General features: G+C 35.3%; 1 protein-coding gene across 1 annotated transcript; it reads left to right on the top strand.

The window, feature by feature from the left end:
• The first annotated feature begins 465 nt into the window (after positions 1 to 465).
• Positions 466 to 3,952, top strand: LOC113091771 (uncharacterized). Its single transcript, XM_026257402.1, has 2 exons — positions 466 to 890; positions 1,754 to 3,952. The coding sequence occupies exons 1-2, from the start codon at positions 545 to 547 to the stop codon at positions 2,848 to 2,850; spliced, it is 1,443 nt and encodes a 480-aa protein (XP_026113187.1). The 5' UTR covers positions 466 to 544; the 3' UTR covers positions 2,851 to 3,952.
• The last annotated feature ends 10,677 nt before the right edge of the window (positions 3,953 to 14,629 follow it).

The raw sequence follows: 14,629 nt of genomic DNA on the forward strand, positions 1-14,629 counted from the left end.
TTAATGGGAGTATATCTATATTTATACAGATTAAAATAAAATGGAATTATGGTGTATTTTTGTTGGTAGCCAGCACATGTTGGGGTATCTGGTAATAAAGTTGTTGATAAATTAGCAAAAAAAAAAAAAAACTGTAGACAAGGAGGTGGATGTTAAAGTAGCCTACCCATGGGAAAAAAAGAGGCAAAAATAGATCTTAAATAAAAAGTTAATACATAAATGACAATTAGATGGTATAACAGCAGTATAGGGAGTTGGTGTTATAGTATTAAACAGACAGTAGGGAAGATACATTGTCAGGGAAGAAATAGGAAAGAAGAGGTGTGGCTGTCTAGATTAAGAGTGGAAATCAGCATTGGCACTTGTGGGTTTGCATGAAAATGGGATATGCGATGTGTTGGTGTACCTGAAAAAGTATTCCATGTGCTTTATAGACCTTTTTCTTCGCTTGTCCATGGAGGGCGCCATAGCGGCGAGTGACTTCCTGTGGGATGCTTCGAACTTCCGTTAATCCGTTTACCAACTGTCAAGTTACGTTAGTGTAATGGCGAATCGCGGAGGCTCTGGGAAATTTTGTGCTGCTAAAGGCTGTCACAACAGCTATAGGAAGCTCAAAAATTTTCTTGATCAGGAGTGTTATGATCACAAGCCAACAATAAGAGCAGAATGTAAATGCCCAAGACCATTTAAATTGCACAAGATGCCATCCGACGACGACGGTAAAAGACATTGGCTCGCAGCACTTAATTTGAAATGCCCGCCTCGTAACGTCCATGTATGCTCATTGACAGACAGACAACCAACGACAGAAAATCCATATCCTGAACTTTGGCTTGGATATGATCGTCCATTAAGTAAGAAGAGAAGACGACGAACGTGGCCGGACGAAGGTGAGAATATTTACGTTATTTACACGGCTAACGTGCTATTAGGTCTGCACAATTAATGGAAAAGATGCAGCTTATGATACAATCATTTTAGTATGTAAGAAGACCAAGTTCTCATGATGTGTATTTAAACATTTTTAAGAGACCAGCGTTTCATTCAGCATTTAAGTGTATTCAATATTTAATATCTATTCAGCATTAATGTATGTGTTATGAAAACTAAATTTTGTTGCAGTAGTTTCAGTGTTATCAAATATGATAATCACAAAATGAGCACTGGTTTATAAAACATATTTATAGAATCGGCTCATTAATTGAATTATTCTGACTCATGTATATATTTGATTATTTTACCAGCTGTAAATGTATAGGACCTTAAGGCTTGGTTTTACAGACAGGGCTTAAACTAAGCCAGGATTGGGCCATAGTTCAATCAGGACTTTAAAGTTTTTTTATTTTATTTTATTTTTTATAAACGCGCCTTAGAAATTACATTACTGGTAAGCATCTTGAGACAAAACAAAGGCACTGATATCAGTGTTTCAGTGTCAGTTTCTTTCAGTGTAGAGTTCACCATATTGCAGCTCAAAATCACAACATTTAACAAAATAATACCTAAAAGTAGTTGTTCATAAACTCATTTTGGTTTACAAAATTTGGAAAGTCAGCATTTTGTCTTTCATACAATGCCAATTAAAAGTGTGTTAGTGCTAAACTAAAATTCTTCATTTTATATCCTAAAATTAATTAGTTAATACATTTTTTGTAATTAACCATTTTCTAAAAATAGAAACTCACCCTGTACCATATAATAACCCATATGATTTTAGATGCTTCACTGTATAATGCCTTTTCTGTATTTACAGGAGCTGGTGTTAACCCAGAGCAGCATGGAATGGATGAAATGAAACCTGTAGAAGAGAGTCTTGCATCTGTCCCCAGTCCCAAGCAAACAGATGTTGATGACAGCAGCTGTACATCAAAAACCTTTACCTCTGTTGGAACACAGTGGGAAGACCACATCTTCGAGGAGCATTGTTATATTAAGAGACAACACAGTATAACTTATGTAAACCAGTCAACGCAGTGCGATACATTCAAGCCTCTAACTCTGATGAATGACTATGACTCAAATCTCTACACTGGGCTCCCTCTCCACACATTTCATACCCTTGTAGCTGTTCTGCGTCCCCATGAGAATCTGGCTTACCAGACTGAAATTGAACAGCAAATCTTGCTCACACTAATGAAGCTGAAATTAAACCTGTTGATAGAAGATCTTGCCATTCGATTCTGTATATCAGTGAGTCAAGTGAGCAGGATAATTTCTTTTTGGATTGACACCATGGCTGCAGTCTTGAAGGAACTGATACCATGGCTCCCCAAAGAAACAATCAGGGCCACAACACCAGAGGCATACAAGCAACATTACCCTAATGTTACCTGTATCTTAGACTGCAGTGAAAGTGAAGTCCAAAGACCAGGGAACCTAGACTCAAGGTCTGAATCATACAGCCACTACTATGCTTGCAACACCATCAAGTATTTAGTGGCTATTGCACCATGTGGTCTAGTAATGTTTATATCTGCAGCATATGGGGGACGCTGTAGTGACAAATTCATCACGTGTGATTCTGGCATTCTCGAATACCCCCATCCAGGAGATGAAGTGATGGTGGACAGGGGTTTTTTGATTAGAGACTTGTTGTTTGAAAGAAAAGTCAATATGATAATTCCTCACTTTGCCAACAAAATGCAGCTAACAGAAGAAAAAGTCACATGTAGCCGCAGGATTGCAAATGTAAGGATACATGTTGAACGTGCAATTAGGAGACTGAAAGTATACAAGGTGTTATCACAAACCTTGCCTATCACCCTTATGCCAAAGATAGATAAAATTCTGCGTATATGTGCAGCTTTAGTGAATTTGCGTGGTGATCTGATCCGTGAAGCAGATAAATAAGTTATTTTAAAATGAAATGTTGTCTTCATTAACTCTCCCTCATGATTTATTTTGGAGAATGTTGGTTACCAGACAGTTGATAGTAATCAGACTTCCATAGTCTTTTTTTTCCACTATGAAGTCAATGGTTACCATCAACTGTCCGGTTACCAACATTCTCCAAAATAAATCAATGTTCATCAGAAGAAAAAAAAAACTATACAAGTTTGGACTGACATGACGGTGAGAAAATAATGACAAGATTTTCATTTCTGGATTAACTTTTCATCTGATGCTCACACTGCTGCATTAGTCATGTACATATATGTATAAATGTGTTTAATAACAATACTTGACATTGGAACTTCTCAAAAATCCATCTCAGTGTGTATTCTGTTTCCTTGTGCTATGTACATATATACACTTTAATCTAATAAAAATAAATTACACACAAGACTTTCCAAGTGTAAACCCTGTAAACAAGAAAATATCAAATACATAAAAAAAAATTGAAACTTGCCTTGACACAATAAAAATAATTTCTCCTCCATGTCAGCATCTGTACAGTTTTTAAAACGGTTAATCTTTGTTCACCAGTAGGTTAAGCCTTTTTGACTATATGTAAGTATTTGTCATTCAGTTTGAGTCGTCCAGCAGTGAATTCATCCACTACTCTAGGAAGCATCACTGAGAAGTAAAAGCCTCTTAGTCGAGTAACCTGGTCTGTTAAATACTCTGCATCGTATGGTACATTTATCAGAATGTGTTCCTTTGGAGACCAGACAAACAGTTTTGCCATTCTCAGCCCTGTACAAAACATGCCTAATTGTATTTGCCTGTAGAAGCCCCTGACTCCGTTCTTCTGTAATTCAGGCTTGCCATCAACCAATTTGATGTCACTATTATTTATGGTGAAATGGTCTGCTAGAGAGGTGGTGTTGTTCTTGGGAACGGGACACTTTATTTCCAGTAGTTCCATACCATTTATTATGCCATCAGGGCTTGCAGACAGCCATGGTTCTGCCAGGCTGACCCTGATACCTGAGTGGGAGACCTGTAGACCTTTTTCTACCAGAAAGCTACAAGCTATTGCCTCTTTCTCATTTCCATACTTTGTAGCCGCATTACCCCGAAAGGTAGGAAAGAGATGCTCTCTCATGCATTTATCAGGATTTGTTGTTGCTCGCACTGGTACACTTTTAGCTGAACTAGCAGTGATCCTAGGCTGTCTTGCACTATGCCACACCTCTGACAAACTCTGATTTTGTGTTTGCATCTCCAATTCAGCTGCCTGGTCAAAGTTCAGTTCTATGTATTTGCTGTAAAATGCTTTACATTTACAGCAAGTCAAAGTCTCTCCATGTGGCTGGTGGACTTCTAAGCTCTCAGTGTCATCTCCTTGCACTGATACACTGGCAGTGTAGCATTTTTCCAAAAGACTGTTTTTTAATTCAAAAAGTGGTTTTGTGGCTGAAGAACTGACTCTCTCCCTGAAGTCTTGATGTGTGTCATAGCTTGGTGTAGATGGTAGCCTTTCTCCCTCCCTTGTTGAAGAGGCACCATGTACATCCTCAGCTTTGTGACGTCTAAAGGTCATCTGACTGATTCTTTTCTGTTCAAGGTTTCTTCTGGTTCCTGCATTCCACCTACACTGCTCATCAGTGCAAGATAGCCCTGTCATACCACTGACCACTGCATTTTGCACCTTTCAAAAACCAGAACATATTGTTTACTTTATTATTAACAATACATTACCATAAGCACTTTTTTTAGAGCTAAACAATTTAGTTATAACTGAAATGTATAACTGGTTAAATATTGCTCTAAAAATAAGCCTTTACATTTTATCACGCAGTCAGTCCTTGTAGTGGACAGGTGTTTTGCCATATTATTACCCCCTAGTATTGTTAGGTTTGCGTTTAGCTACATTAGAAGTTTTGCTGTATTTATAAATACCCACCTTCCACAACACAGCAGCAGCATGACTACAAGACCTGCCAGGACCAGCTACACAGGAGCATCCAGCTGTTTCCACTACTCCGTTATTTTGTAACATAACCCACGCGATGTGATTTGGTTTATTAATAGCCTGACTCGGCTCTACCTCCGCTTTCAGTAATGTGAACTGCTGATGTTTATGGCAAAGAATTCGTCCAATTTTGTTACTGTGTAGATAACTGTATGCTTTGGTACTTTTATAATTTCTAAGTTCCTCGCCATCCACGCCCTCAGACAAAACAAGATAATTGAATATGTCAACATATGTGACTGCTGGCCATTGTTTCATATCATCAAACCAGGAGGTGGCGCTGGTCAACTTCGTAGGATGTGGAACAGACAAAGTTACATTGTTTACGGTTTTTGTTAAATAGCCTTGGCCATGCTGCCACCGCGAAATAATGTTACCGTTGCTTGTTGACATTATGGACGTTAAAAGTAAGTAAAACCGATTACAACTGTGGTTTCAGAGCGGTCCAAAAACGCTGTAAACGGCTAATTAAACGCATCTAGTTGCGAACCGGAAGTTCGAAGCATCCTACATACGCGTACGCGCAAAGCATAATGGGTAATTTCGCGTTCCATGAAAAAGGTCTATAGGTGTGGTAAATATAGTGTATACTATAATATATTAGTTAGTCACTTTGGGGAAGAGGGAATGATGTATGAAGATTTGTTTAATGGATTATGAAAAGGTTTAATGGATAGACAGGTATAAACACACACACACACACACATATTTATATATATTAGGGGTGGAATGTTTCAACTTTCACGGTTCAGTTTGTTTCACGGTTTTAGAGTCACGGTTTCGGTACAGTTCGGTATGTGCTACGTTTATGGAAAAACTATACTTTCAAATAATAATAATAAAAAAATCTAACTACAAGCAACAGCACAAATAAATACTATAGAGTAAAAATACAAATAAAATAAACAGTAATTTTCTGTGTTTTTATTTATATTTTTTTAGGTAGATCAAGCATTAGTTTGTACAGAAATTGAATAAAGTAATTAAATGTAAAACAGCATTGCATATTGGACTGTACAAATGAAAGATGATTCTTTGTTAAAGTTAAAATAAGTTTTTGAGTGATTTATTTGTTGTTGTTGTTCAATCAATACAAATACTGTCAGTGTAAGAGAATGCACTGATCCAGTGCACTGGTATAGTAGGTTAACGTTCAGCCGGCTATGTCTACTGTAGGATACTTACCAAGATGGGCATTTTGACATTTTTTGTGTGAATTTGTCCTTTTTTAACACTATACTTCAAAGAGAGCTTAATATTTGCGCGTTCTGAGGCACGTGTTTGTCAGATGAGCGCACACACAAATCTTCTCATGCGCGCAAGCTTGTGTCCTTTGGCTCAAATGTTTAAACTGACAAAGCTTAAATGAGTTTAGTTTAAACACAGATATCAATGTGTGCTGTGCAGGTCTCACCTGTGCGCGTGCATTATCAGCACCCAGATGATGACGGAATAAATGACTGCTCATATTCCAGCATACAGTATTAGCACTGAAAAAGAGTAAATTGTCCATGAAAAAAAAAAAAAAAAAAAAAATATATATATATATATAATATGTAGGGCTATATAAAGGGCAAGGGTTTAGGTTTAGGGTATATAATATAATTTATGTAGATGGGAATGCTCTACCTAGTCTGGAGCATGAAGAGCTAATTGTAAGTCTTAGAGAAGCTGAACACGCAGCGCTATCATGAGCATGTGCTCTGAGTGCTCCACACATTGGAGATAGTATGAAACACCCAAACACCACCCCCCCACCAATTTTTTTTTTCTTTGCATTTCTTTTTGCATCCTTCTCAAAATTCAGACTCATCACCTAGGTAAGGTTAATTTGACATCCAGTACAGTAGATGGCGATGATAGTCCTAAGGAGTTAGTCACCAGTAAACATCAACAGGAAGAAGAATTCATTGTGCACACCTGTTTTTGTCATTCTTGTTGAGTTCTTTGCTTTTTCACATCGCTCTGTTGGGAATCCTGTTTCTCATATCATGTTACAATTGCTAATGCAGTTGTGTTTCTCATTTGTGAGCTGCTTTCGACAAATGAAGTGTATGAATTTGAGGTATTTAAATGTAATTTAAAATGCATGTCAATCTTACCATACACTAGAGAGGGCTGACAGACTAGCATAAATAAAGAGAAAGTATTAGGAAGGTCAAAACAGCAGTAATTTCTAAAGGTGCTTAAGTATATCTGCATTTATTTATTTGTTTTACCAGTTTGAGTCCCTTGAGATTGAAAATAACATAGTGAACAGTTTTTAACAGTTCCTAGCAGTAATTCCAGGTGAATGAACATGTCAGAAAGTGTTGCATTACTAGACTCACGCAGGAGAGATAGGATGGTGGCAACATTTCTAATGAACAGTTCTTATCAGAGAAATTAGAGCTTTTATAGTAACACAAAAGTGCAGAATATAAAAGCAGTCAAGTCAAATAAGCACTCCATTGTGCAAGTTACATTTACTGGTCTAAAAGCTGTTCTTAGAAATGGATCAATTAGTATGCACAAATTAAAAAAAAAATCCCATATTAAATTAAATATTCTTAATGCTGTTACTGGTGATAATGCTCAGATATCTAGAGGAAGCCAGAAAGCAGGAGGATCCTGTGAAGAACCCATTTATCAGCAGACAGTGATACTCATAATTTCAACCATTTATATTCAGAAAACAGACAGCTGGATGCTGCCAGATCCCGCTGAGTACACAGTGTTTTTCTTGCATCTGTTTTTCTCCCCTCTTCAGTGTGTGAGGCAATTGCATATTTTCCTCTCCCATCTCTGTGCGGGAAACAGAAAGTACTTATTTGATCATGTCTCTTAAGACTAGTAGTTACAGTGCAAAAAGAAAGTGCAAAATAAAGCACTTTCCAGTATTAAAACTCTGAGTAATCTGCATGTAAAATGGACCTTCCTGAAAATGCTCCTCCAGACTCACAAACTTGAATTTTGATAGAAATGTTGATAGGTAAATGTCTGTGTCAATAAATTCCAGTCATTTGTAAATACAGTGTTATTGCACACTCACCCACAATTAACATAATACCCACACATGAATTACAACTATGTGAATAGTTGGCAATGTCGAGACTGCAAAATAATGCAAGTACATGATGTAAACGTATTTTACACGGAGTAAACTTGCACCAAGAAAACCCTTTTTCAAAATGTGTGTTTTCTGGCCCCCAAATCAGTCCAAGCGCATATAGGTTATAAAATTTTGTTTGAAAATGGTGTCCCATAAATGTCCAATTAAACTGGTTAAACTACTCTGAAATGTGAGCAAGAAGCAGATCACAGATGCGTCATCTAAGATGCTGAACAGAGAAGTAAAGCCTTTCTCTATCTATTACTCTGGAATTAAGTTATTGAATCATCACTTCCAGCTTATTAATATGGATGCATTTACTGCGGCCAGACTGGCATGACAGGAAATGAAAAATCCTCATCATCTGATTAACTGCATTTGCGTTTGCCAAAACCACACTCGCTTCAGGAGGAAATGAGATACAGGAAGTCACTTGGAGGGAATGGGCCCCAAAGCCTGCACGGATCTCAGACACTGCAGGAAAACCGAGGCTGAGGAGGATCAGCCCGCCATTTAAGACGTGCCACAGATTAAAATGCGTTCGGCTTTAAGTAGTCATTGATTTCTGGCTGCAGGCGGCTCTTAGTCTGTTTCTTTGCATAATTAACACATATTGGAAAAATCCATGCTGTAATGTGATGCCCAGAAACAAAGCAAATAAAGCTCTCATTGTAAGAATAGATTATAATTACATTCTGTAGCTAAATGATTATCAAAGGCAGGCTGACATTGGTTCCTCTGTAAGTGCTGAAATATTTCAGGCTCTTCATTAAAATTCACTGATGGTGAAGGAGCACCATTCGGATTTTAACCTGGGTTTCAGTTGTTTGAAGCAGTTAACTAGGATAATTGGCACTCTATGTATTTATTGGGCTATGAGTAGTTTTATCTATCTATCTATCTATCTATCTATCTATCTATCTATCTATCTATCTATCTATCTATCTATCTATCTATCTATCTATCTATCTATCTATCTATCTATCTATCTATCTATCTATCTATCTATGTATTTTAGCATGAAATAAAAACATGGCCAAATACTTCACAGTTGATTGTTGCACAGTTCTCTGGAATACCTGATTTTGATTGGACAGTTACATTTTATTTGTATAATGCTTGTGAATAGTACTGTATATCTAAGCAGTGTCAATGGTAACATAGCAGACATCTGTATTATTTTAATTGATTTAATATTTAATAATATAGCCCACTAAGAAAAATCAAGATGAATATGTAAATCCTCAGCAGAATATTTTTGTAACACTTTACAATAAGGTAAATGTATGCAACACATCTTAAGCTAACAATGAGCAATACATTTGTTACAGCATTTATTATTATTTATTATATATCTTTGTTAACCTGCTAAATAAATATTTTAAGTTTTGACTGTAACTTTCTGATACAGCATTGTTTAGATCCATTAAGTAATATTTACAGATACAACTTTTGATTTTAATAACCTATTAGAAAACATCAAAATGAATATTACCTAAGATGCTTTATAAGTATTTTTCATAGTTTATATTTAATAATCTTAAGATATAGTTACTTACTTTAAGTGCACTGTAAAAAAAATTGCCGTTAAATAACAGTAATTTTCTGGCAGCAGGGGCGCCAGTAAAGTACTGTTAATTTACAGCTCTTAACCATTAATTTACCACTTTTATTTTTTAACAGTATTTTACCGTAAATTCTACCATAGAAATTAACTCCACTCCCACTGCTTCAAACAGTTCGAGTTTTTAAAACTAGCATTCCTACGATGTTAGTACTATGAACTTATTTCATTTGAGTCCACTGAGAAGGAATATTTCTTAATATAACGATGCAAACACTTAATGTGCAGTAATAAAGTAACTAAATACATGACTTTTACTCAAATCACTGCGGCTCATTGTCAGCTGTATTACACATGTATGTGCTGAAGTACTTAACGCAGAGATCATCACTGTATCAGCGACTCCACATTTACTACCTTTACATAAAGCAGCAGAAAATCAGAATTTGTGGCTCATCATTGACTGAAGCAAAGGCTCTACTCTCCAGCACAATGGTGAACAACAAAACTACATTAAACGATTTATCTTGTGCAAACACACATTAATACAGTCAAGTTCAGTATTTACTCTAATTATCAGTGTATGACTTTGCCTAGTTTTTTTTCTATGGATGTTCACAAATATTTTAGTTAAATTAACTTTTTTTTTCATTTGGTAAATCTGACGTTTACATTTTACAGTATATTACTGTTTTTCCTTGACTTAACGGCAACAAACTGTAGAAAAACACTTTTTTTGCTGGCAACCATTAATTTACGGCAAGAAACAGTTGAAAAACAGTTTTTTACTGGCAGCAGGGGCGCCAGTAAATAACTGTTTTTCTACAGTTTGTTTCCTGTAAATTAATTACAGTTTATTACTGTTAAATTATGTTTCATGCTGTTTTTTCTTCATCTTAAATCTTTAACCCTTTAAACCCCACAAGAAAATCCTCAGTTTTAAATGAACACTTATAATGTGTGCACACTACAGAGTGTTAGAGTAACACTGAATCAGTGAAGTTAATGAGATAATTCGGTGATTAATTGATGATTGAGCATTAGTATAAACACCTGCAGAATCACTGAAGGAAAGAGAAACACAAGATCTACAAATGACTTCAGCCACAGCCTTAGATGAAATCAACTGAATAAAAGAATACATCAAATCTCTCAAGATCTGATTAAACAACTATTAAAACAGCTTCACCAGATTCACATTACTAACCAGACTGACTTTATTTCTGTCAGATGTCTACAGAAGAACTTATGTAGAGTTAAATAGGTTTAGGTGTTTTTTTCACTACCATGATGGAGATCAGTGTTTACTTTAGTTGGGCTCTTGAACATGACTTTTCAACAACTAAGTTTTTTTTTTTACATGCTTTAACAATGCGTCTTTGGAACTTGTTATAGCAAAACAAAAGTACACAGAAGAAAAAAAAATCTGATATTGTTGTTTATATATTGACAAGAACAAACACTATTATTTCTGATCTAATCCCATGTCTCTTCTCTTATTGAATATTGATATTACAGCATAAGAATGAACACTTCTGAGCCATAAGTTATAAAAGACTGTTAAGAAAATTTCACTCATAAAAAAAAAAAAACATTTGCTGAAATTTAGACAGAAACATCAAGAATCAGCGTATGAATCACAACAATGGTGACAATCCACAAAATAAATGAACAGATCAGTTCTGAACATCACAACACATGCTACTAAAACTTAAAACAAATGCAAAATTATAAGCACATAAGAATTCAAGAAAATAAGTGAACAATTCAGGGGCATAATTTATTCATGCCCCAATGCATGCTGGGAGTCATGGATGAGTTTTATCCTGTGCTGGTACCCAGCATGCATTGCATCATAAACCTTTTGATTGTCACCATTGTTGAGATTAATATGCTGATTGTTGATGTCTCTCTTTCAGTGTTGTGAGGACTGCTGCCCAAAATATTTAAAGCTCAAAATTTCATTAAATCCATATCCAGATAATCACATTACCGTTCAATCTTATAAAATTGAAAAAACAAACAAAAGAAAAGTGTTATTCACTCATATATGTCAACACCAAATTATGAATTGACTATTATAGCAATAAGTCAGTCTAGTAGATCATGCCTGACAGAAACCGTCATAGTCACTTGACCACGAAGATTAATATTGCTGTAACAGATGTATCATAAAGATACAAATATAACAATGAAACAAAAGTTGAAGTACAAAAGTCAAGGGTCAGGAGCCCAACTAAAGCAAACACTGATCTCCACAATGGTGACGTCAGACGAAACAGTAACATTATCATTTAAATCTCTGTAATTCTCAATAAGATTTTTTGATCTCTGATCTCTGATCTGATAGAAATAAAGTCAGTCTGGTTAGTAATGTGTGAAGTTGGTGAAGCTGTTTGTTGATCGTTTAAATCTTCAGTTGATTTCATCTAAGGCTGTGGCTGAAGTCAGTTGTATTTCATGTGTTTGTCTTGTTATGTTTTTTTTTTCTTCAGTGATTCTACTCATTAACAGCAGCTGTTGATCATTGTCTGAATTCACTCATTAGTTTTCATTCTCTCTGTCAGGTGGACTATATTAGTAAACTCATGTAGGGAATAGTGAATGAGGGTGTAGGGTGTGATTTGAAACACAGCCGCTGAGTGTCGAATTTGAACTTTGTTATTTTACGATATATAGCAGCAGGCTACTTCTCGAAAACGATTAATATTACCCAGAATGCACTGTTTAAATGAAAAACAGTATTTTACTGTCGAAATTTGGCCGTTTTTTTACAGCGATTTTTAACAGTGTGTTACCACTACTTTATTATTTGTAATTTCTAATAAATCTGCAATTTTGTCAAAGTGTGAAAATATTATTTAATTGTTTTTTTTACATTATCATTATAGCAATTAAAAAAAAAAAAAAAAAATCAGACATTTTATTGCCAAAATGTAATAAAATAATAATAATATCCATCAATTTGGGGTCTACTTTGCAACATATCTGTACTATATTTTGTTTTGCATATTGCTTATACATTATTCCTAAACATGTGAAATAGGTGAATCATTCACTCCAAGTTAAAATGTGACTTGAGCATTGATACATTAGTTGAGTTGGTGAATCTTAGCTTTGGGGAATCTTTAATCTTTGGGACTCGAGACATCAGTGGATCGATTTGTCTGCGCTCTCATCTCTCTGCCAAACAGAGAATAAAGTTTAACCTTTATTAGATTAAGAATTAATTTTTCTTGATCCCTCTCTCTAATTTGAAAAAGGTGTGCTTCAAACCTCAGTTTGGAGGTATGTTTAATGATGATGGATTTAGAGTTTTTTTTTTTTTTATCTCTCACTTTCTTTCTCTAAATAGCAAATAGCTGAACCACACAACTTAATTAAATGCTCTTTGAGGAGAACTTAGAGTAAAATTAATAGTTTTTGTTGTCCAATGTATTCCTGGTGAGGTGCATGTGCACATATTTAGGAGTCTCAGCCTAATATTCCCATTTAATTTATTATTATTTTTTTTTATTTATTATTATTATTATTATTATTTGTAATTTTTTTTTAATGTCATTTAACCTTTAAAGGGTTAGTTAATCCAAAAATCCCTCATGTCGTTCCAAACCCGTGAGACCGTTCATCTTCGGAACACAGTTTAAGATATTTTAGATTTAGTCCGAGAGCTCTCAGTCCCTCCATTAAAACTGTGTGTATGGGATACTGTCCATGTCCAGAAGGGTAAGAAAAACATCATCAAAGTAGTCCATGTCATTAATGGAGTCATTAATCATTTTAATTTTTGGATGAACTAACCCTTTAACATCCATGGAAGCTTTCCATTGCACTAAATATTCTTTATAGCAAAAATGTTCTCCAGATTATTAAAATGTTCTCACTGAGATAAAAAAAGGATTCCTTTAAAAGTTGTTCACTGAAAAGTTCTTTGGAGATCCCAAAAGCGGTTATTTTATGGCATGACTGGAAAACCTCTCTATTTTATGAGCATACACAATGGACTTTTCTTGGCCATTTGTACTTCACCAGCTTATTGACCTCTTCTGTTACACCATGTTCCTTCATGCTCTCTACATCACCATCCAAGCACCACATTAATCACCACGGTAACGTTGTGCCTTTTGTCTGCCACCTGCCTGCTCGAGTCTGATACATCTTTCAAGGTGTGTGAGGCATGTAAGTGCATGGCAAGACCCTCCGAGACTGCAACCTGCTGTGGAATGGATCGATAAGTATGTTGACCTGCTCTCTCAAAGACCTGTGCCTGAAAGGAACATCTTTCCTCTTGCGGACTGTACTTTCACAGGGCACTGTATGGTTAAACACAGTCTGTTTATGCAGCTTGGTTGGTTTTAACCGCTGATGAAAATATTCTTTATTTATTGGGGATTCCACACTTTTTGATTTCCATCAATCTCCATGACAGTTCCAGTTGTCATAATAAGTGGAAAATAAAAATATTTGTTAAACGTATATATTTTGAAACATTGTATTTGCAGAGTATATAGCCCAAGCAAATATGTAAGAGCTACCAATAACTACAAACCTAAGGTTGTGGGATCGAGTTTAGGTCCAGCAATACCATGACTGAGGTGCCCAATATAACGCTTTGTTATATTGCAGCCATTTTTCTAAAACCATTTAAGTTCATTTTTTTATATCCAGGGTCTTCCATAAGTGGTGGAAATATATCTATGTCTAGAGGTGTGCATTTATCTATTAATTTATTGACATTCTCTTCAGGTTACATCATTATACAAGTGGATGGAAACAATCGACTTATGCTGTTTTTGTGCCACAGTTTTAGGTGAGTCTTTGATTCATTCAGTCAACTGATTCTTTCACTTCCAAGACAAGCCACGCTCTAAAAAAAAAAAAAAAAAAAAAAAATTACATCATGCAGATCTAAAATTTTTCCTTTTTTTTTAGGTAAAAGATTCCAAAAACAGAAAAAAAAGAGAAGAATTAAGTTGGTTGGACAATCATTCTAAGTTTGTTCTAACTGAAGTCATTATTTGTGTCTTTGTGTCTAAAATATTTCTAAAAGCATGTTAATATACAAAAGCAATACAAAAGTAATATAGGCCTAGACCAAATTAGTCAAGAAAAAGGT

This window comes from Carassius auratus, unplaced genomic scaffold, assembly GCF_003368295.1.
Source record: "Carassius auratus strain Wakin unplaced genomic scaffold, ASM336829v1 scaf_tig00214282, whole genome shotgun sequence".
Lineage (NCBI taxonomy): Eukaryota > Metazoa > Chordata > Actinopteri > Cypriniformes > Cyprinidae > Carassius > Carassius auratus.